Source organism: Ambystoma mexicanum, chromosome 1q (genome assembly GCF_040938575.1).
Source record: "Ambystoma mexicanum isolate Mex_15411 chromosome 1q, UKY_AmexF1_1, whole genome shotgun sequence".
In the NCBI taxonomy this organism is placed as follows: Eukaryota; Metazoa; Chordata; class Amphibia; order Caudata; family Ambystomatidae; genus Ambystoma; species Ambystoma mexicanum.
In genome coordinates, this window is record NC_090922.1 from 847,270,668 (window position 1) to 847,294,351 (window position 23,684).

Consider the following 23,684-nt stretch of genomic DNA (forward strand, 5'->3'; position numbering starts at 1 on the left):
ATATCTGAAATGTTGCCAAGCTGAGTACGATAGTTAATTTCTCATTCTTATTGTTCATGGCCATTCAAGAATGTCTCTGTGTTTTTCCCTTGTTCCCTCCCTTATTGTGAAGCGCTTTCAAACACAATGGGCCTCATTATGAGACCGGTGGTAACCGTGCCGATAAAACCGGCATGGCTGCTGCCAGTATCATTTTTTTCTGGTGCCTGCGAATGGGCAATTACTGGGTCATTATGGCCCCGCCAGACCCGGTAATTGCCCATTCGCGGGCGCCAGAATTAAATGCTTTGCATTCCCATTGAGCCCAATAGGGCTCAATGGGAATGGGGAGTTTGGATGCACCGACACCGTTAATAATGGTGTCAGTCCATCCGACATGTTCTGCGAGCGGGTGCCGGTCCGCCTGCCAGGTCAGAACTGGTGGGTGGGAAGGCACCCGCCCGCAGAACTGGTAGTTTGCCGCTCCGTTAGTAACGGTGCCAGTAGCTTACTGGCATGTTACAACCAGACAGGTACAAACTTAGAATGGGGCCCATTGTATATAGGCACTATATAAATAATCTATCTTATCATATCACATAGAGTGTATCTGAGTAGGTATAGCAAAATAAATCTGAATAACCCCCAAAAAATCCCCCCAAAAAAGGTTCTTCTCAGAGCCACCACTTAATAGTAAATAACTTAAATTGCGTTTAATTTCAGTCACCACCCCCTTGATTTGGGCGATCTGTCTGCGGACACCGCAGTAGTTCCACGGACGGCACATGCTACATCTGGGTCTTTGGAGGATCCCAGGCATTGAAATGGCACTGTGCAGCCCAGGGGATTGGCCAATAAGTTTTCCTGGCTGTGATATGCAAGGAGAGAGTTTGGCAGAAGGTGTGTTTTCTGAGAGGAGTGCAGATGGCTATGGCTATGTCTTTCAGGAGACAAAGTGTGTGAATTTTGGTTGCTTGTACTGCCATGCTTGGTAAGCACACTGTATATGTTTGCTGTGTACTGCAGACATACTTTTATGGCACAGCCAAACCTAAGTTATGAAGTAAGTAAATACGTAAACATTATGCTTTAGGCTATTGTCTATGAATTTGAGATAATGCCCATCATATGGCCCTATTACACCGGGTGAGAAATTTGTTTTTTAGAGTGTGGGTGATATGGAAGGAGCCAGAGATAGAACATGAGAAGTTATTGGATCAGGGATGTCATTTCACCAAAATGCCAGGGGTAGCAGAAGTGACAACAGATGACCCTTGACCTCGCATAACAGCACAGGAAGTAATGTCATTTGGCCCCACTCCGAAGTGACATCACAGGAAGTGGTGGAACACGACCTTTCACCCCTTGACGAAACAGGAAGTGGCATTGTTCCTAAGTACACTATGAAAAATATGGCTACAATATCACTATAATGTGATATACATTTCATACAAAAAGGATCACTGTATGTATCATTAATATCAGTGTGCAATAGGCCCATATTACCCCATTACTGTGAATGCAAGCAGCATCCAAGGCCAAATGATAATGAAGTGTTATTATATAGCACTTACGCTTAAGCGCTTTATATAGAACAAATATACATATAATATCACCGAACCTGTGTTGGTACTCATTTATCGACCCTAGAATAATGAAAGGCTGAGTTGAGGTATTTAAGAACAGACTAAATCAGTCACTCATCCCCTGTGCATGAATTAAACCTTTAATGAGTCTAGCAATTATTGTATAGAATTGTATGTATAAAGAGACATCATTTGGTATTCCTATTCTTTCTTATTTAGGATAACTGCTGAAAGTGCTACACTTACCCTTGTGGAACCCCCCCATTTTTGTTTTTGTTTTAAGAGGCCTGAACAAGAACGCCAGCCACTCCAGACACAAAGAGCCACATAGAGGCACAGTCCAGGAGGTTACAATAAAAAAATAAAAATAAAAATAAGTTTTTTTTCTACTTTTTTAGGGGTAGCAAGGGAGACCACAGGGGTCGCAGCTGTGACCCCTGGTTACCCCCAAATGATATCCCTGTATTGGATGTTATCACACACTATTGTGTCCAACATAATCGTGTTGAGTTTCAGAAGTGTGAGATTCAGTGTTCTGCTATGAGAGAGATAAAGGTGTACTTTGTAGCAGGCAGTGATGGACAACGTGAATTTTCAATTCTGAGAACTAAGATGTTGAGCTAATAATGGTTTCACACAAACACTTTTTTAAATGTATTTTTGTTATTTTGAGATGATTGAGGGAACCCAAAATCCACCTGAACACTATAAGGGGGAAGATTATCTAACAGTTGCACCGGTGCTAAAACGTGAGAAATGCTTTGATAATGCAAAATGGGGCAAACAGATTTTGTCACAATCCATATTATCTAAAAACCTTTGTACTAGGGCAAAAATTAAACAGACAGTTTTTGGCACTATATTTGTTGCATAACAAACAACAAAAGGTATGCGCTACATTTCTTTTCATGTTTCGCAGAAAACGCAGTAAATTATTAAGCCTGCTTCAATTTTCCACCAGTGGAATTTCTTTTAGATACTACCATTTAGTTAAAACTTTTGGCTCCATTTTCTGTTGTCAGAGAAACAAAATCGGTGCTAAATTAATTTGCTCCACTTTTTAGCACATGTGCAAATCTTTGATAATCTGGTCCCTGGACTGTCCACATAACTTTGAATACACAATGTAGATGCAGACAGCATGCAAAATATTAGAGGCTCTTTACTATTTGGTAGTTTGTGGCCAGCCACATGAGATATCCTCAAATATGTCTTTGTGGGGAAAAACAAAACGGGTATGACACCTCACACTGCAGCAAAGGAATAGAAAGTACACTGGAATCGCTCCTATCATCATGAGTTGGAATTCATTTCCCAGCACTCAGCCACCATCTACCCCACCCACTCAATGCCTTTCACCTCCATAGACTGGATATGATGATAGGATATGATAGATTGTTAATAGCGCGCTTCATACCCAGAGGTTTCTAAGCGTGGACCCGGGGATCGAACCTGTGTTGCTCCGTGTCGTCTTGCTTCCAAGGCGAGCATGTTGCCCCTGAGCTATCCTCCTGAGGCAGATCTGAGTTTAGAGCAAGAGTTACTCTGCAGTCACAAGGTGCCTGAAATAATACCTCTTGTCTTTTAGCGACATCCTGATCTTCGCCAGTTAGATCAGACACACCTTTGTGTCATTAAGAAGACATTTATTTTTTTATAGAATTGTGCTCTTCTTTTTCATTGTCTCTAGTGACAAGCTGGAGAACAGTATTTTGTGACATCATATTGGAGATCCCATTTTCCTTTTGCAGCTTCGTAGATCATCCCGTTGTCTTTCAAATCAGTCACCTAAAAAAATCATCATTGGACCGCCACCAACCATCTTTGTCAGTCTTCCTCTGTTGGTTTTGACTGTGAGATGTGTTCTCAAATATTGAGTTGTGCTCACAGATGAGGGCCAGTTCCTTCGCAATCCAATTTTCAATGGAAGATAGAGGGTCTGTTCCACTTATCCTTCTGGAAGACCTAGCAAACTCATTTGGTTTTCCCTTATGGTATTTTCAAAAAGCTCTGTTTTTGGTACAAGCCCTATTCTCTTTTATTATAGAATTACATTTGTGTCAATGCTGGTAGAATTAGCAGCCACAAGTCTCTGCTCTCAGTTTATCACATCCACATTTTTTTTTTTAAACTTTATTTTTTTGAGAGTCACATCAGCACCAGCATGTTACATATGCATTAAAGATATTACAGTGTTAAGGCAACAGTATATGCATGATCACATTCACTCTTTCTACTAGTGGGGCTAGTGATAGAGCTTGTAGTGGAGTCCTCACTGCTTTTATGCTTAGCCTTTCAGCTGCAGGGAATGAAGAAACCAGCATCAGCTCCTTTGCTTTTGTTCTTTCTTTTTGTGCTTCCCATTTCAGTAGTTGATTGATTCAGTCTCACATGTTTTGCCTTGAAGAGTAGTAATGTTAACGTTAAAGCACTATCACCACCGGAGTGGTACCCTGGCACTCTGGCGGAACTGAAAGTTAAGAGGGTAGGATGGGTTAGTAGGGCAAAGCGGCAAGAGGTAGAGCGAGAGTTGTGATGTCATGTTGATAGCTTCAGTGCTGTTCACACCGTTCACTAAGCATGGGTGTAATTTACAGATCGGTAGACTCCCATGTGCTGTTGTGCGGGACTATGTGTGGTTTGCTTTGTTGTTGCAGTGTAGTGAAGTGCATGCAGATTGCTGTGCAAAGATGTGGTTGTGTATATTTAGCGTTTGAAAGGTGTATGCAGAGAATTGAGGTTTTAGCAGTTGGGTTAGTGGGGCGTTTTCTTACCTTGTTGCTTCGGACATCTATGTTAGGTGTTTCTGCCTGTGCTATTTACTGGGGCATTTCATGGTAGGTCACTCGCCGGGTTCTGCACACAGTGGTGGCTTGTCTCTGTAATTGTCCAGTGGTCTGTGGGCAGGAAGGTGGTAAAGGCCATCTCCGACCCCGGGGTGGAGATTGTTCTGGTTGAAGTGTTTGCTTTTACATTGTCAAGGGGTGTGCCTGCCATCGCCTCCCTGAACTCCTATGGCGGGGTCCCCACCCTCCAAAATCAAGGCTCTCTAAGGCCTCCTGGGGTGCCAGTTATTGGTTAATGCTTCCTTCTTTTGTAGGAATTCTGCTCCTTGGCCATGGATTGCTATGTGTTGTATGCATAGTTGTTTTGAATGTGATGTGCTGTTTGATTGGCAGCCAGTGCAAAATTTTTAGCGCTGGGGTCATGTGGTCCCTATGTGATAGTTTAAGGAAAAGTCTGCCCGCTGCATTTTGGATACAGTTTCTTCAGCAGGTGTTCCGGCATTCCGAGTTATAGGCTGTTGGCATAGTCTATTCTGTACATTATGAGGATGATGATGTTAAGTGTTTTATACGTGAAGGAGAGGAATGGTAGAATCCTTTTTTTCAGGAGTAAGAAACATTTCTTGATTATTGACTTTACTTGTGGTTCTAGTGATAGCTTGTTGTCCATTAGGACTGCAAGGTTTTTGACTGTTTTCGACGGTGCAGGTGCTGTTACTAGTTCTGTGGGCCATGAGATGTAATGGTTATTTTCCTGGTTCTTGGATATAACCATGATTTCTGTCTTGCCTGGGTTGAGTTTGGGGCTGTTTGTGTTTATCCATTCATAGAGTTATTTTAGACAGTCTTCCAGCGTTGTGTTCTCTTGTTGTGCATCTTGGATTGTATAGATGATTTGTGTGTCATTTGTGTAGTTGTAGCACGTGCGGCCGTGTTTTTTGATGAGCTTGATTAATGAAGTCAGGTATATATTGAAGAGCACTGCGGATAGGGACGATCCTTGTGGTACTCCACAGTTGGTGTCCTGTGGAGCAGATTTGAAAGGTTTTATCTGGACAGTTTCCATTCTATCAGTTAGGAATGATTTAATCTAGAACAAGGTTAAATCGGTTATTCCTATTTCTTCTAATACCTTGATGAGGATGTCATGGCTGACTGTCGAACACTGCAGAGAGGCCCAGTAGTATCAGGGCTGAGTTTGTATCAGAGTCTGTGTTTGTCTTTAGGTCATCCCAGATAGACAGGAGTGCTGACTCTGTCCCTCTCATAGTCTAAAGCCGACTCTGGTCCAGGAGCTGGTATTTTTCTACGTGCTCCTGTGTTAGTCCGTAGACATAGGTTTCTAGCAGTTTTGCTAGGTAGGGAATGTTTGAAATAAGCCTGTAGTTGGAGAGGTCTTCCACATCGCCTGCCATGTCTTTGAGGAGTTGTTTCATGTACACCGGTTTGACTGATCGTGGTACTTTCCCTGTTGCGAGTGATAGGTTAAATAGGTTTCTGTAGGATTCCCATGGTGTGCCCTGTACAAGGATTGATTTGTAGATGTCTGGAGGGCAGGGGTCCATGGGGCAGCCTGCTTTATTGCTATGTGACGAATGTCTCTACTGATATTTGGGGGAAGCTTTGGAGTTTGTTCTGTGATTCCACAGTTGGCGGTGTGGGTTGTGTGTTCTGATTGACTGGCTTGATTTGTATGATTTGATGGTTGTCGCTGATTTTATTTTTGAAGTGGTCTGTGAGGTTGTGGCATAGTTTCTGTGAGGTTACTGGATTGTTGTTGCATCCTGGTGGGTTCCTCACTTTGTTTATGATGTTGATCAGTTCTTTTTGGGTGTTGGCAACTTTAGTGATTCGATTGTCGTAGTATTTCTTTTTGGCCTTTTGAATTTCCTTTTTGTAAGATCGCATTTTTCGTTGATATTGTGATTTTGTTGCCTGGTTGTATTTTGTTCTCCATTCTAGTTCGATCTTCTTGTTTTCATTTTCATGGCACTGGGGAGTAAACCGTTTTGTCATTGCTCTCTTTCGTGATGTGGTGAAAGGTTTTTCCTGGGAGATACTGTTGATTGTTTTAGCGATCCATTTATGATACAGGTCGTTTTTTCCATTGAGGTCAACTTCATCCAGGTTAGTGTTTGATGGTTTTGTGAGTTCAAGTTGTTCTATTAAATTGCTACCTTTGTAGGTCTTCCAGTTTCTTTTCATGGTAGTTGGAAGTTTTTTGGGCTGCTTGGCTGCTTTAGTTGGTAACATGATCACAAATGGAATGATGAGATGGTCGATCCAGTGTATCTGTATTGATGGTGCAATGGTGATAAGGTTTTTGTTGGGGAAAGATTGCGTCAAGCGTGTGTCCTGCTGTGTATGTTGCTCCTTTAACCATTTGGCTTAGTTTCATTGTCTTGAGCTGCTCCATTAGCGATTTTTGTGATTTTGCATTTTCTTCTTCAATCCAAATGTTGAAGTCCCAGAGGATTACAAGGTGTTCATGTTTGATGGCTAGGTTAGCGATGGCTTCTATGAAGGTGTCAATGAATGTTGTATAATATGTCGGTGGTCTGTAAACCAGAATGAATTTGAGTTTTGTTTTGGGGTTCACTGTCAAGTGAAGGACTAGCAATTCACAGATTTTGATGTTCAGTGGTTTGTCCGTTTTTATTTTCAGATTTTCCTCATATGCTATTGCAAGTCCTCCTCCTCTTTTTTCTTTCCTGTTTACCAGTGAGCACTTGGAGTTGTTGGGTAGGCAGCTGTGGAGTGTGATTTTGTAGTTAGTTTGTTGTATAACCATGTTTCTGTGATGAATAGGATGTCAATTCTGCCGTCGCACAGTAGGTTGTAGATCTCTGTGGCATGTTTGGACATCGATCTCGCGTTGATTAGGTTGCAGTGGATTTTCTTGGCGTGGTTTAGTTTAGTTTTTAATATTGGCTTTCAGCCAGTAATACATTAATGTACAGTGGGATGCTATGTTAACATGTGCTATCAAATGCTCAGAAAGATAGCTCTTTCAACTGGTCCTTGACACTTTTTTAAGTGCCTGTAGATGCCTTGGAAGTGAGTTGTTGTAATATAGAAGATCATTATATGAATAAATTTAGTATTATATTACTTGTCATGCAGGATCCTGTGTAGCACTGACACATGAAATGGAGGCAAAGAACCTAATGCTCTACAAAGAAAGTAAAGAAATCACAAACGGGGAAAGTGTTGAGTTTACGTGTAAACCAGGATTCTACAGGAAGCCAAATCAGGAGCTGCGAGCAACATGCAGGAATGGTGTACTGCAGTATCCGGAATGTCACAGCAGTAAGTACTGCATGCATCTTATAAAATGACTACAGTCATCTGGATGTCTTAGCTATATTGTCCCAGTCATCACATTGAAAGAAATTCACCATTGTTTTCTTTTGAAGTGAAGGACCCCAAAATGTGCATTGCATGCTAGGACAATTCAGTGGCTCTTTCTGAAAACATGAATGGATTTGGTGATGTGCCATTTTAATTATTTGTGTTTTCAGTATTTGGCATTCACCCATTAGGTTCCGCAAAGACCCCTGTACTACGTTTATAAATATGACTGTGCTATAATTAGACGCTCTATTCTGTAGATTTTGTATTTTATTTTGTATTTATTGAGGAAAGATGAGTACTTCTAAAAAGAAACGTTGTACACGAGAACACAACTTGAAACACTTGTGTATAGGCGTGTTATAAATGCCATATCATATCATAACAGTGGCTGGTGGAACCCCCTGAGGATGATTTACGTAGACACAAAGTGATGCATAAGTAGGTTTATGCCTATTTGTTGAGGGTGAATCTAAATGGGGACATGGACTGAAAACAGCACTGGCAAACAACATAAGTATGGGAAAGTTTTTATAGATATTTAGAGAGATTGCAGCAGGCGAGGAGGGGGCTCAAAGATATTGAATATTGCAGAGGGTGAGAGTTGGGCAGTAGCAGTTGATAGTATAAGGTAAGGCAATGTTATGCTTACCTTACATTCTATCAAACTTAGTTGGTGATCAGAGGTAGGCAGGAATTGGCATCATCGGCCCGGACACCATCCTCCCTAACTGAATCCTAGTAATTTCCATTGGACAGTGCAGTTCCAAATGTCACACTATCATGAGACTAGAAGCCAAAAAAATCCAGAAGGAAAATACCAGGAAGCAGGCTTTCTCATGTCATGCATCTAAACTGTGAAACACCAGCACAACAGATATGGTGCTGACACTGCTACAATTCAGGAAAGAACTGAAGACCTTAATGTTCAGAAAGCTGCTTGGTTAACACATGGGCCTCAGTGCTCTAGCCAGAGTGCCTCTAGTCATCAGCACAGAGCTCACATTACCAACATTACTTGTGTGAATTCATACATACCCACCCACAGCTTTCGCTGAGTGGTCGGTTACGTCTTCAATGTGCTGGAATTTTCAGATATTGGTGAGGTTACGCCTGACAGCAGTAGCAGTGGAGTGTATGACTTGGTGAATGTTTGGATTGTTTTCAAAAAGGACCCCAATGTTGTGGGCCTTGGGGAATGGTCATAGGAGATGAGCAAGATGACCCAGGAAGTAGAGTGCTCATATGACAGCAAAGTGCCATCCAGTTTCGAATAGCTGTGAGACAGCTAGAGATGTGATAGGAGATGTTCATTATGAAAGTATGAAAGGAGAAGAACTTTCGCATGTGAGAGAAAGGGCACTGTCATGCCATCAGCATCTGAAGAGTTTGCCCACCTCTGATGCTTTCATTCTTAACTCCTCAGTCCTTGGGTCCTGCTACTAGATTGCCTGTGCTTGTCCTGTGCCTCCAGCTGCTTGCTGGTGTTCCTGGAACCTGCTGTTCCTCCAGCTATACTGCCAATCGGATTATTTTGTGACACAGACTTCTCCATCAGTGCGGTATCCAGAATTTTACCTTCAGGATTTTCCCAGGGATTCACTGTTGCCCAGGTCACCTGGGCTCCTGTGCTCCTATTCTCTAAGCAACTAAGGTAGATTCTGGGATGGGCTTCCCTTACCTATGTGAAACGTCCTCTAGACACAAGGCAAGAGCACTGTTGGGGCCTTCCTTTAACTAGTTTGGCAGATGATAGGAGAGTAGGATCGCCCCTTCCAAGTACCATGCAGGGACCTCCATTTTCTTAATTCCCAAGAAGACGTTTGATTTGTGGCACTGCATTGACTTTATAGGATTGAATGCAGTAACCATCAAAGGTTGTTATCCTCTACCGCATAATGATAATATCTTAGAGTCTCTATGTGGTGCATTTGTATTCACCAAAATCGATCTTCATAGTACCTACCTCCTATTTTGGATAAGAAATGTAGATGAATGTAAACCCACCTTCGGACACCCTGGGAACATTTTGAGTAGTACCTTTTGACCTAGCTTATTCCCCAGCAGTTTTTCAAAAATTGAAAGACTCAGTGCTAGCAGACAGGCTAGCTGTTTTTGTACTGGTCTACTTAGGTGTTATCTTGTTTTTTCATTGACCATGGAAGAACATATTAGTCATGTTTTTCATTTTTTATGTTTTTCATTTTTTATTTTTTTATTGTGCATTTAGTTTAATTTACAAAAACTTTAAGCACATACAAATACCTAACTTTAAACACATATAAATATATAAGGAAATACATTTCTTATATATAAAAGTCTGACATACATAAAAACTTTTCATGATCATCATGAACATTATTAAAAAAGGATACTTTTGTTAATTATGAGTCATATTCCCGTAATCTCCGCTTTTTTCCCCATTTCTTTCCATACTTCAAGGGCAGCAGAGGTTATAACTATAGATTGGGCTCCACATATCATTGACCAAAATTGATCATCAAGGATGCAATTCATATTTTCTACACATCCCGCATACCCTTTCACATAAGAGTCAGCCAGTTCCGGACAAGCTGTTAATATGTGACGACAGGTCTCGACTTGTTTGTGACATAGGGCCTGATCACAACTTGGGCGTTACCGCCGGCGGTATTACCGCCAGGGGTAATAGCCCTACCGCCGAACTCCCCGGCGCTAATAGCGCCGGATCACGAGTTTGCGGTAAAGTAATTCCCCATTCCCAATTGAGCCCATTCGGTAATGCCCCATCCCCCATTGGGCTCAATGGGGAATTTTCGCGCTCTTACCGCCGGTGGATTTCCCGCCGGCGGTAATAGCGCAAATTTTCAGTGGATTTCCTCCCAGCTCAGAGCTGGGGCGAAATCCACCGAAGCCCTGATTCGGCGGACCCTTAAATCTGGCGGTATTAGCGCTACTGTCGGATTTAAGGGTTACCGCCGAAGTCGTGATCAGGCCCATAGTCTACACTAAGAATCAATTGGAGATGTGGTCTGCCATGTCCCCACATGTTCTTTAGTGGGTAGAAGGTTTAATCTTAGATATAGTGTAAAGCATTTCAGCTCAGGCCTTAGTCAAGTAACAGCATGGTCTGTAATAGGGAAAACTCAGGTGCGAGTATTCCTTATAACTTTTCTTCTTGTGTAGTGTATCTATGTTCAGAGCCCTGTCACATAATTTAGTTTTTGTTTTTATTATTGTATTCGAACTTCGGTGAGGTAACAATCTGGCTCGATGTCTAATGCTGTGAGATGGCTTTTAAATCCTCAATAAAGGCATTTTTGCAATCGCCGCCCATGCTATCTCTTAGCTGCTGTAATAAAGCATTTGAGTTCCGGTCTGTTTTTAACAATTTGGCATATAGCATTGTACGTCGTACACACCAGACTTTAGTGAGCAGAGCTCATACTCTAGCCTTAACGCCTCAACCAGTACACACTAAGGCAAGTTGATAATTGTTCGTAACAACTTGCTTTCAATTTTATTTAACCATTGCACGTGTGTACTGGGGAGGGCTTCAAGTGAGTATAGTATAGGGGGAATGATACTAAATCGATAGACTTCCAAGGAGCAATCATTGTTGTACCCTCCTCGACGCTCAGTGTAGTTTTTTAAGGCGAGACATTTTTTCCATATTTTCCCCCTCACCAATGCTTCGTAGTAAGAGGGAGGTGGTCGGAATGTAACAAAATAACCCAAAAATGTAAATTCTCTAATCCTTTACAATTCAGTTTTATGAAGGTACCAGACAGAGGGATCGTTTTCAGAGGTTCCCTTACTCAGGCACATTGTCTTAGTCTTTTATATGTTTATTGTCCTGTGATTCACAGTGACATATGAAACCAATGCATCTATCGTGCTCTGTAGACCAATTGGGGTTTGATCGAAGGATATTATATCGTCCGCATATGATTAGCGTATTATTTGAGTTCCATTTATCCTTAGAGGAAAATTGCGGACACGCTGCAGTTCACGTTTAACATCAGCAGTGTAGAGATTATACAATACTTGACCCAGCACACAACCTTGTCTTAGCCCCTGATTTGTTGGATAATAATTTTTATGTGCACCTTCTAAGTTTAGACCTATTGTAATCAAAGTGTGCATACACAATTGTTGTATGAAGTATAATAATGTTGGGGCAATGCCCCATTTCCTACGTTTTTCCCACAATCTTGGTCTTGAGATAAGGTCAAAAGCCTTTGTGAAATCAACATAGCCACAGTATAATTTAGTACCCTTCCTATTTTTGTATTCAGCAATTAGGAATTGTAATGTGCAGTTGTTAGGTAGGGTGCTATAGGTTTTTTTAGAACCCCTGTTTAAAAATAACTAAGTATTTGGCTTTTTTCCATCCAGTCTGTAAGTTTGCCTATATTATGCTGGCAAAGATCTTCTGAGTTGAGTCCATCATTGTCAAGAGGCGATAGTTGGTGGGAACCAATCTATCTCCCCTTTTGAATACTGGAGCAAGAACAGATCTACGACAGCTATCCAGATTGATTCCTGTTTTTACAACATGCTGATATAACATATTCAGTATTGTAGCCCATAATTCAGGTTGATCTTTTAACGCTAAAGGTTGTTGTTCTGTTTTACTTGTACACTTCTCCATGCTATTTCCATCGGGACCAGTCTGGGTATCTGGAATATCCAAAATGTTATACTATACCTTAATATACGTGGACCATAATTCTTGAGATACTGAGTTTAGTACAGATGGGGACATAGATTTCCGAAAATCATTGTAGCATGACCACAACTTGTGTGTGTCATGCGTTTTTAACCATTGAATAATTTAAGCCAATTTGAATTTCTTGTAGAGAGTTTATGTTGTCTGAGCCAATTTCTATATTTTGTTTGCAAATTTGTGATTATGTTTTTTTTTTCATCACTATCTAATGCGGGATGTGCTCTTACTGCTGCTCGATCCTTACAGAGTAGGCATTTAATTTCATCTATGATGATGTCGATTGGTGCATTATCTCTGATAATGTAATTTTTTCTAACCCTGTGGTTTTCCATCCCATTGGTTGGAATTATTATGGAGATCATTCTTCCCAAGTCCCAGTTAACCATAATCAGAACATTTTCCAAGCTTTTGTGGTCATGCCACACTACATTGTTCACAACTCTTATGTTTTTTGCTGACCAATGTAGTCGAGTTCCCTGTACGTTTGTAGAAATGTCTAACATTCTAGACATATTCACAGGGTTATCTACCATCTGAAAGTACCATGTTCGGGTGGCGTGATCATTTAGAGTGTTATGTGAAATTTCTATAGGGCTACATCTGACTTAATGTAGTCGAGTTCCCTGTACGTTTGTAGAAATGTCTAACATTCTAGACATATTCACAGGGTTATCTACCATCTGAAAGTACCACATCCGGGTGGCGTGATCACTTAGAGTGTTATGTGAAATTTCTATAGGGCTACATCTGACTTTTATCACTGGGTCAGCGAGCACATAATCAATGTGTGATCTTACATTTGCATTTGACCAACTATAACTCTCGAGAGCCAATTTAATGCGTAGAAAGTCTAGAAATTTCAAATCATAGTGATAAGAGAGTCTATGACAGGAACAGTCTACCTAGGTCTTTGTGGAAGTAGACAAATGTACATTTCTTTTATTAAAGTCACCTGTGCCTACAATAGATCCTGTAAGGGAGTTTTCAAACCAGTGGCAAATGATATCATCTATAATTCCATGAATCTGGTTTGTATAGATTCCCCCCGGAGGGTCATGCACATTGATAAACATTATGCTATCTGATGTGTTTTCTGATGATTGCAGGATTCCTGCCAGTACATAGGGTGAGTATGTGGCCTTAGAGAATTGAGTTAAGATGTAGTTGGACTTCACTCCAAACGCTAGGCCACCACTTGCCCACCCCCTCTTAGAGGCAACAGCATTATTTGTGATGGTATGAAAACCATCCATGACAATTTTCTTCGTGCACCAGGTTTCCTGTAGAATAAACACACAAGCTTCCAAAGACTTTAAACTCAGATGATGGGCCAGAAATGATCAGTAGCCCTGCGTGTTCCAGGACCTCCATGTGTGTTTCGTTGTAATCAGGGAGAGTCAATTTGCCCCATTTGTTGGACGTTCAGGCTTCCAGTATTCTATTTCAGATATAGTAGCTCTTGCTCTATCTGGTTGAACTTGTAGAGCTCACAGAGCCTCTCTCTCAGATATTTGAGTTTTTGTATCAGGATATTCTTCCATTTCTCTTTCAGTGGTTCTCATACTTCTTAGTTTCTTTGCTTTCCTGCATATTATCAGGGACAGACCCAATTGACTAAAAAGGTTTGCATGCATCTTCAGTAATGCCACAATCAAGGGTGAGGCAAATTCAACGAGTGCCCAATTTTTATGTCTACCAACCAGTGGGAGCTCAACTTTTGTAATGTCAGTTGTCGTGATAATGTTGAGGTATGTCAACTGTTTGAATATAGACAGGAGACGAGATTTGGTTAAGAATGGACTATGATCCGTTGGATTTGTTTCCTCTACGATAATCCACTTCCTCAGATCTTCGAGCGCATTTGCAATGATTATAGGTTTGTCTAATGGTTTAGGGCCTGTACAAGTTCCAAACTGAGGTTCAGTTTTCTGCCATTCTGATTGGATTATGTTTCTTGTCCCCATGCACATTTTTTGGCATTGGGTAGACTTTTCAGGACTGAATCGCGTGGTGACAAGTTTGCGATGTTCCTGCCCTGCTGTGGGCTTTTGTAACTCAACCAAGCCTTTTCTATTGTCTATATAGGGGTCTCATAATTTTACTTGCTGAACTGATCCATCCGATAATGTGTTTGTCACTGCAATTTGCTTAGCACTAGTTGTCAGAATTTGGGAGATTGGTGTCAAGAATGTCGCATTTGTCTTTCTTTCCGATGTTTTTGGAAAGGATTCAGGATTATCAAATTTCACCTTTTTTGTGGATTTCCCAGACGTCATGGCAAGCTTTAACTCAGTTGGAGGTGGTATGTGGTTTTCCTCATAGTCCCAATCATTATACGGGCCTCAACAGAATGCACAAAAGGACATGGGGCTGGTATGACGGTAGAGCTGCCCGCATTGCCATCTGCCGGCACAAACGTTTTTGTACTTTTTTTTTAGATCTTGTTTTTTCCTCTTGCCAGTCAGTATCTGCTTGTATTTTTCTTTTCACAGAGTCAAACTTTTTCTGGAGCCAGAGGCGGGTTTAACTCAGAAAATACCCATAGCAGAGGCATGCGGTTAGGGGTTTCACTTACACTTTTATCTGCACCTCTGATACTCAAAATCGATGCATTCCTTTTCAAAAGACAACACAATACAAACATTTCCCATTAAAACTACTCTGCCAATACTAGGAAAACAGCAATGTTCAGAGCCCAGGTAAAAGTGTCCACAAATTCTATAATTCAGCACCTCTCTGTTAATTCTCGTTTGCTGTTTAAAAGGATTACACTATAATTTAGGGGCCGATTCATGGAACAAATGTGCGCTGAAAATCTTGGCGCCAGCTGGCGCAAGCGTGAAAAAGCAAGTGCACATGCACGCGTGCGATTCATGTAAGGGCCTGTGCGTGTTTACTCCGGGATGTGCGCCAAATCCGAGCGTGGCGCGCACGGGTGCACACGTCACAGCAACATCCCGAACGCTGTGCATGACACGCACAATGAAAGTACACAACGTCAGCGCACACACCAAAAAGGGGGCGGAAGAGGGGGCGGAACACGCGGAATGGGGAACAACACGTGAAAAAGAAGGCGTCTTTGGGGAAGTACTGCAGGGAAATACACAGAACCCCCACACGCACGCGAATAAACACATATTCATGGAATCGAATATGGGAAACCCGCGCACGCAAAAAGACACGCACAGGCCTCAACACGTCCGCCCCACGAAGGCAGGCGGAAGCGTCCCCGCACACAGTATGAAAGTGCGTGCAAACAACAAACACGTATATATAGCTATGATGAATGCCCCATTTGTCGCAGCACTGATTGTGGGACACCGCAGGAAGAGGAGAATAGCCAGGCCCCGCATTTGTTTTCCCCCGGACCAGCATTTTTGGGATGCCTGACGACCAGGTCTATGGCAGGTATAGGTTTCCACCTCGTATTATCCTAGACCTGGTCAGGGAGTGGGAAGATGACCTTACATCACCCACCCTGTGCTCCCAAGCATTGAGCCCCTTGGAGAAGGTGCTCAATGTCCTGCATTTTGTGGCAACTGGGTCATTTCAGAGGACAACTGCCATAGTGGGGGGGGTCTCACAGGCCACACAGTCACGCTGCCTACACCAGGTGTTGGCAATCATGACTGTGCGCCCCTCAGTCCGCCGGCACATATACATGCCCAGAAAACCCGCAGAAAGGCAGACCGTGGTCCAGGACTTTTACAGGGTGGCACACTTCCCCAAAGTGCTTGATGCCATAGATTGCACCCACGTGGCCCTATGTCCACCTAGGGCCACTGAGCACATCTATCGAAACCGCAAGCACTGGCATTCCATCAATGTGCAGGTTGTATGCAATGCCAAGGGAATCATCACCTCTGTCTATGCAAACTACCCTGGGTCTACCCATGACAGTTTCATATACAGAATGTCCGCCCTGAGCCAGGCCCTGGAAGCTGGGAAGCATGGCGACACATGGCTCCTAGGTGAGTACAAATGTCTGTGCACATGCATGCATGTCACACACAGACAAATACACAAACCCAACTAATCATAAGCATAATCACCTCCCCAGGGGACAGTGCCTACCCTCTGAGCAACCACATGATGCGACCAGCTACTATATGCACACCCAGTAATGTGCAGGATCATTGTGGCAGCACGTGTCCTGCACAATGTTGCAACATGGCGGGACGTACCGGTTGACATGGTGGTGCCCCCACATCCCCAACCAAATGCACAGGCGCCACCCATGGGAGGGGAAAGGGCACGTGGCGAGGCAGCTTGTGGCCACATTTTTCACCTAAACTCCCACCCCTGCAGAGTGCACACAGGCCTGGCACATACCAGGTGACAATCGATGATGACAATGAGACAGTCAACTGTCACATCCTTACCACCATGAGAATGTTGCCACAGAAGTGCTACATTGTGTGCATCCCTAGCTACATAAACATAACCAATCCTGTGTGAGCAAAAGGAACACATGCAAGGTGTGTATCACACCACCCCCTGCAAAACAGGCCATGACAATCACTGGTATGTCACCCAAACCCTCCCAACCCACATCACCCTTGTCTGCCACACCATGACATGGCATGCAACAGCAAAAGCCCAATACATGACCAATTACATACAAAGTGACATGTGATAAATGGAAAGAGGGCCGAGACAATCACACCTGACATGGAATCAGATGAAATGACTGACCAACAACCTCCCACACATAACATGTCATACACAAATGCTTGCCACCAGTGGTAGCATCAACAAAAGAATGAATGCCTGTTTACATGCACATTGGCCAAGCCAAATTTGCTACTCCCTAGCCCGTGTGCTGTGTGTGTCTCCTGCAAAACACTGCTCAGCACACAGCACAGTGAGCAGCCATTGTGTTGGGGATACACCTTGAGCATCACATAAAAAGGACAAACAACAAAAATAACCTATTGACGCATGTACACAATCCCCAAATGCTAATTGATCATGCGCTGCAGGGACACAGCGTGCCAGAGAAGGCAATCTGTGTCCACCTGTGGGCATGGAAGGGTGGTTGCATGTGTGGTGGAGCATTGTGTAACTGTGTGTGTCAGTAGGGACATGCACTCAATATATGCATGTGAAATCAAGTGACCCTCAGTGTCCTGTTCACAACACATGCGAGCATTGCCCATGTGTACACCCCAGCATGTCAAACCACAACAATTCCCGGACACCTGAAAAGTAAACACAACACACGAACAGCCATTGACCAGCAGAATACATCATTTACATAGTACCCCACAATGACAATGTCAGAGAGTGCCCAAACACTGTAGCCCAAGCTTACTGTCCAACAACAAAAGGCCCTCCCTCATTTACACATCACCATGACCTTCTGAACAACTGTGTCTGGGGTATATAGCCTTCTTCCTTCTAGTTTACCTGGCTACAGGATACTCCTACCCCTTGGTCTCCATGTTCCACCTTGCGTGTAAATAGGGTCCAGCCCCCTCAGAGGCCACCTTGACTGGTAAAAATACCACATCGCAGAGAATTCCAAGGAGCATAACCCCCAAACCAGGGAAAAAGCCTGTAGCCACCAAAAAAAACATGCAAGAGTCTCCAGTAGATGACTTGAAGTTGCAGACAATTGTCCAAGCACATGCCAAGCAGAATGATAGAACAACCAAGGTAGCACAGTTCAACAATGGTTCCGCAGGATGGATACCATTTTCAGTACACAATATACAATGAGGATGCAACAACTGATGGGTAGTGTCACAGCTCTGGTCTCCAGGTCCAGGAGTGGCACGAACCAACCATCCCCTCCGCGGTCTGGGTGCCTGCAAGGTAAAACTTACACAGGCCTCCGAGACCCCAGCGGGGAAAGAGAGTCAGGGATCCGTTGGTTGGATAGGCATTGGTATTCAGGATAACCGGAAGAAGGGGCAGGACAGGGGAATTGGATGGGAAAGTAGGCAAAATACAAAATACAACTATTGACAATAACACATACTCAATCAGAGAAACCATGTTCTTCATGGACATTGTACAAAATGAGTCAAATGCAAGCCAAAGAGAGACTTATCTCTGGGGTGAGTGCTGGCCTCCTGCCTGTGCACTCTCAGGTCCGGGAACAGGAGCAGTTCAATGCTGCAAAGAGAGCGTGAGTTACTGACCTGTGTGTGTTTTCAACACAACCACAACACCATTCATGCCTCAAACTAAGTGACTTCTCCACAAACAAACACTCTTGTCTGCGGCTTTGTTCGTATACTTTAGCTTGCCCCCCTGATGGTTCATACACTGTCAATACAGTAAGGCAGGCGCACGTGGCCACGCGGTAAATGGAAGACCAATGTGTCAAGAATCACACATGATAGAATGGACGCGAATGGCGAGGTGCAACTTCAGTACAAGTCGTGTTCTGCCAGCCGCGGATTTCAATAGGTAGTGCACGTGGCAATTTGCACATGCAAATGATATGCACTGCACTCGAGTCTGTGCCTCGCTGGGTGCCCCCGTGTGCTCCCCTCCAAACCTACTCTATGGTGCTCTCTGTCTCCCCTATCTTTTCAAACTGCTTCTCTATTAACTATCCTGCTCTCCTTACTAAGTCTGGTAGGAAAAAGTTTAAAAAGGACATACTGGTCTCCAACCCAGGCCTCCCTATCGCTGACACCTACATCAGTGCCTCCTCCAAGGAAACTCTCACCAAAATCCTCTTTTTCATTCCTTCACCAGATCTATGGACCCCTCGTATGGTCTCTGTTCTCTCTCCTTTCTCTTCTTCTCCAATTAATGGTGGTACCTGTTGGGACGCCCTCCTGGCCTCCTTCCTATCCTCTAAGGTCATCATTAATGTCTACTCTAATGGGACTGTCTTGGTCCAAGGCCCTCAGGCCAACCTTCATCTCTTTGATAGACGCTTTCCGCGCCTCATCAACTTCCTTTCTTCTCCTGCTGTCCCACTCCTCCCTGTCCTTGGCTACCTTGCCTTCCCCCTCCGTCTCTGCCCTCTCCCGGGTGCTCTATACACTTCTGCAGGGCGTACCTCTGATCTGTACCCCTCCCCGGAAGACCTTCAAGGTGGGCAACCTTCTCCACATTGCCACTCTTAACTCCCACTCCGCTGTCAAACACTCCTCAGATATCTGCCGCCTTCTGGAAGAACTCGACCTCGATGTCCTCGGTCTCACTGAGACATGGTTTACGGCCAGCTCTGTCACCAGCTTTGACACGCTCCTACCTGATGGCTACAAGATCCTCTCTGAGCCCAGGCCCAATCGCTCTGGGGGTGGCATAGCCCTTATCTTCCCTGAGTGGATTCCTGCCTCTGTCATCCCTTCACAGGCCTACTCCTCTTTTGAATGCCTCATCTGCAGGCTCTCTCTTTCGCCTAGCCACACCCTCACTGTGGCAACTATCTATCGGCCACCTGGTCAGGTTTCTTCCTTCCTCTCTGTGTGGGCGGACCTATCCTCCTCACTCCTGGCCTCAACCACTCAACTCCTCCTTCTTGGAGACTTCGACATCCACCTGGATGCCTCCTGCCCCGCTCTGAACTCTTTCGCGACCTCTGCGACTCTCACTTACCATTCTCCCCTCTGGCCCGACTCATTCTGCAGGGCACACTCTCGATGTTCTGATGTTGTCAGACCTTCCCCTCTCTGTCCCTCTCTCCACTCCTCTCTCCTGGAGTGACCACTTTCCCCTATCCTCCCACCTCACCCTGCCTACACCACAGGTCAAGCCACCTCCTTCACTGCCACCCACCTTCTCGGTCACCCGACCCATGAAGCGTGTGTCAGTTGAGGCTTTTGCCGCCACCTTCTCATCCCCTCCTCCCCCCCTGGCTGACTCTCACCCTGACACAGCCCTCTCCACGCTCCACTCTTCTATATCTGATACTCTCGATATCCTTGCCCCTGTCATGATAATCCACCTGAAGCCCAAAGCCAAGTGTAACTCCTGGTATGACTCAGACTTCGTCACCCTTAAAAGCAAGTTTAGGGTTGCCGAGAGGAAATGGCGTGCTTCAGGTTCATCCTCTGACAAACTGGCATGCCGCCTGCTGCAAAGGCAATACTGGCTCTCCGTCCTCACCAAGAAGAGAGCTCATATGCAAGCCTGCGTCTCTGCGGCATCTAACAACTTGGCTGAACTCTTTAAAATCTGCAAGGAACTGGCCAATCCTGCCACAGTCTCTCTCTCCTGTCCCTTCCCAGGCCCTCTGCACGGCACTGACTTCTCACTTCATTTTAAAAACTCAGGACATCCTGTCCTCACTCTCCCTCTCTCATCCCCTCCCGCTATTCCCTGCTCTTCCTCTGGCCCTTCTGCAGCCACCCCTCCTCCCACCTTCTCTGCCTTTCCCCTTTTCTCTCCAGATGAGGTTTCTAGACAAGTCAGATTGATGAAAGTCTCGTTGAAACAGGTTCACCCCTGTTCCTCCAAAACTATCAAGCATCACATCGACTTCCTGGTGCCTGCCCTCGCAGATTTCTACAATCACTCCTTCGCCACTGGAGTCTTCCCTTCCCCCCTGAAGCACTCCCTTGTGCACCCTCTTCTTAAGAAACCCTCTGCCGACCCCTCCTGCCCGGGTAACTGTCGCCCAATCTCCATCACTCCCTTCCTGGGCAAGCTCCCGGAGAAACTGGCCATCTCCCAGCTCAATCTCCACACTGATTCTGTTGGTTGTCTTCATGATGATCAGTCTGGCTTCAGAGCTGCCAGAAGCACGGAAACTGCTCTCCTGAACATCAGTGAAGACCTGCTTACCAAACTCGAATCTAACACCCTTTGCGTTCTTATCTTGCTTGATCTCTCTTCTGCCTTTGACACTGTCAACCATGCCATCCTGCTCAACCGTCTCTGTGATAACCTGGGTATCACTGGTCAGGCTCTGGCGTGGCTGACTTCTTTCCTCTCCGACCGACCTTCCCAGATCCAACTTGGGTCCTTCCTCTCCGACATCTTTTTCTCTACCTGTGGTGTCTCCCAGGGATCTAACCTCTCTCCCTGGCTGTTCAACCAATACCTGGCTATCCTTGCCCCCCGCATCTCTGCTCTCTGTCCCAACTTTCAGTGCTATGCGGATGATACCCAGCTAATTTTCAGGCTACCCTCGGCCTCCTCCTCTCCTCCCCTCATCTCTGACTGTCTGTCTGCCATCCAGGAATGGTGTGCCACCAATGACCTCTGCCTTAATGCGAGTAAGACTGAGATTCTACTCATCGGCACACCCACTCCCTCCTTCTCTGCAGCTCTCTGGCTGGCCTCTCTTGACCCTCCTCCCACTCCCACCTGCAAGGCTAAAAACCTCGGGGTCATCTTCGACTCTGAACTTTCCTTCTCCCCTCACATCTCTGACTTCTCTAAGAAGTCACACTACCAGCTGCACCTCATTAGAGGTATTCTTCCTTTCCTCTCATTCCCCCAGAAGCTCACTGTATCCAGAGCCCTGGTCCTCTCCAAGTTGGACTACTGTAAAAGCATCTATCTAAATCTGCCTGCCTCCACTCTCCGCCCTCTGCAACTTATCCAGAACAGGACTGCAAGACTTGTCCATGGCCTCAAGCCCAGGGATCGTATCTCTCCAGGACTGAAATTTCTGCACTGGCTCCCAGTGGCTGCGAGGATTAAGTTCAAAACCCTCTGCATTGTACACAAGGCCTTCTGGGGTCTGGGACCGAAATACCTTCAACTCTCTTTTCCTAAATATCTCCCTTCTCGAGCTCATTGCTCATCTGCCTCCAACTCCCTTAGGGTCAGTCGCTTCTCCAAGCAACAAGTTGGTGGCAGATCACTCTCTTCAGCAGGGGCCTCTCTCTGGAACAGCCTTCCTGCCTCCCTGAAACTCGAGGAGCACCGTCTCTGGTTCCGGAAACACCTCAAAACCTTCCTCTTTGCTTCTGCTTTCTCCCCTCCCCTCCCTTGCTGAATTCCTGACCGAAATTGCACTGGTTACCTGGCCACCCTTTTTGATCTCTGGCCCAGGCCCCATCAATTACCCACCTGCACCGCCTCCTTGGCAACCCCTGCACTTGGGGACCGTGTCTCTGTATCCCTTCAGTCCCCTACCAGCACTTACGTCTGCACTTCCTTGCACTTGCCACTAGCTGGCTGTTTATGTGTCATATTTTTTCCACTTCCCATGTACTGCACTTCCCCTCTCCCTTCCCCCTGTGCACTTCTCCCTTCCCCCCTTCCCATGCACTGCGCGATCTGAATGGCACCTGGCCTAGTAGGATTGTTGTCTGTCCTCCCTTTGTTCCCCCTCTTGCCACGTCGCGCCTTGAAACACTTGTGTATAGGCGCGTTATAAATGCCATATCATATCATATCATATCATATTAGTTTCTGGCTAGGAACGCTACTGTGCTAATAACTCAGCTTCTATGGAGCAGGGGGGACTCGAGGATTTGGGTGACGGCCCCTGCGTGTCCCCCTGACAACTTGTAAAGCTACTTGGCATTTGTTCCTCAATGCGTCTTAGCTGTACTGTGCGCTTCTTCCCCAATGCCTGACCAAGCTCCCCAGCACTGGCGCTACTTAGCATGCATGTGCAAGGGGCCTGGTGAAAGGTTGGCTGAGGTGTGGTTCTTGTGCTGCTCACCTTGCTTGGAACTCCTGGAAACATGTCTGCTTCTGTCAGACGTCTGAGCACAAGCCCAGTGCTTCTGCTTGCGCATGCATGCGCACATGTGCACCACCCGACGTGGCCAGGTTTCAGTAGTTCTTGGCCCCGTGTCTGCTGGCAAAGGTAGTGTGGAGGCTCATTTTCCTGCAGAAAGGGCATAAAAGATATTAATAAGGCTGGAAAGTTCCCTGTGTGTATGTCTTCATGGTGGTTGTCACCGGGCCATGTTTGAGACCTACATCCAAACTCCTCCCACCATCAGTGTGACTTTGACAGCCAAAGGGTCCAGGCTACTGTCTACAGCATGAAGTGCATCAAGCACATATACAGGCAAGAAAAGAACATACATCACAATCAACATCAATACATGGACATATCAATCATGTACTCAGCAAAATTGCTTGCAGACATGCCGTGGAGAAAATCTACTTAATCCCCACTAGGGGTGTTAACACAAGTTGTTCAGCAGCAGACAGGCCACAGATATGATGAAAGTCAAATGCCCTTGTGTGAATGGTTGTAACACCGAACCATCCTTGCGAGCCCATGGATAGGGGAAGCAGGAGTGGTATATGTGAGTCAGGATGCCAAGCTGCAAACACATACACGAGACAAGCTTGAAGGGCACAGCTGGAACAGACAGTGGATGCTTTCAAAAG

General features: G+C 44.9%; 1 protein-coding gene across 1 annotated transcript in view; it reads left to right on the forward strand.

The window, feature by feature from the left end:
* Positions 1–23,684, forward strand: part of LOC138537904 (complement factor H-like) — a 763,015-nt gene that overhangs the window by 539,048 nt on the left and 200,283 nt on the right. Inside the window, exon 9 of the mRNA XM_069641488.1 lies at positions 7,475–7,660. Coding sequence (XP_069497589.1) covers positions 7,475–7,660 — 186 coding nt within the window. The remainder of the gene's footprint in view (positions 1–7,474; positions 7,661–23,684) is intronic.